Below are 1,009 nucleotides of genomic sequence, written 5' to 3' on the forward strand. Positions count from 1 at the left end.
TGGGGGAGCAGACTACTTACAACCTTGTCTTGCCAAGGGAACCACCGCCGTGAGGTTGCTGTATGGTCTGCAGTACGAGCACGTTTGCGTCCATGACTGGCTGTTTCAATACCATTGTTGACTGGAAAGCATCACAGTTATAACTAATGAAAAAAAAAGCATAAGGCTTACCAATCACAGTGACCTCCGGTAAATCATCGTTGCTGGGAGCATCCGACCATTCAAGGTCTTTGTTTGAGGAATCCAAGAGTGCATTGAAGTGGTCAAGAGCAGCCAGCGCTATTGAGGCAACTGCTTCCTGCTCAGGTGGCAGATCAAGAACAACATGTGAGGGGTTGTCGAGTAGACCCCAGTCAAAGTTGATGATGTCGGGGGAAGATGGCAAGGGATTGGCAGGTGGCTGAGACTGTAGGCTGGAATGATTGTCACCTGTTAAAGATGTAAGCAAAGTACAAATGCTATTATTGACTAATGTAAATGCTTGGGAGACTGAGGCTTCAGGAGCCAGAGGTGGTGATCCAGGAGGTTGATCTTGATCTTGATCAAGCTCGTATTGGCAAGCATACTCGGCTTGGGCCTGGTGCAAAAGAGACTGTACATGGCGGGGTAGGTGCTATGGATAGCGCAAGCGCCCATCGCGACACAAACAGCACCTATATCGTGGCTGGCCTTCTGAATTGTGTACGAGCTCCCATAATGCTTACAGTGCGAGAATAATATGTCTCAGCCTTAGTATTTTACAGTGAACTCAAGCCAGCACTTACTTTCGTCAATTAATATAGCATCTTGGAAAAGATGGGGGAGAGATTAAGCACTGGTATTGATCTAGGAGTACTATGGTACGAATACAAAAACAGAGTACACGGCAAAGCATATCACGATCTAACTGGTCATAATAAGCTTTGATAGCGGGGTTGGAGATCATTTGAAGATTATCTTGAGCTGGGGTCTGGGTATGGTTGCAAATTGAGAAATCAGGTGCTCGGTTGGAGTCTGGATCAGAATCCAT

At 46.5% G+C, this 1,009-nt stretch overlaps 1 protein-coding gene across 1 annotated transcript; it reads right to left on the bottom strand.

The window, feature by feature from the left end:
- Positions 1-16: 16 nt before the first annotated feature.
- SERLADRAFT_443885 (uncharacterized protein) lies at positions 17-1,009 on the bottom strand (the record flags this gene model as incomplete). Its single annotated transcript, XM_007324512.1, has 3 exons — positions 17-121; positions 179-429; positions 880-1,009. The coding sequence occupies 3 exons, from the start codon at positions 1,007-1,009 to the stop codon at positions 17-19; spliced, it is 486 nt and encodes a 161-aa protein (XP_007324574.1).

Source organism: Serpula lacrymans (assembly GCF_000218685.1).
Source record: "Serpula lacrymans var. lacrymans S7.9 unplaced genomic scaffold SERLAscaffold_20, whole genome shotgun sequence".
NCBI lineage: Eukaryota > Fungi > Basidiomycota > Agaricomycetes > Boletales > Serpulaceae > Serpula > Serpula lacrymans.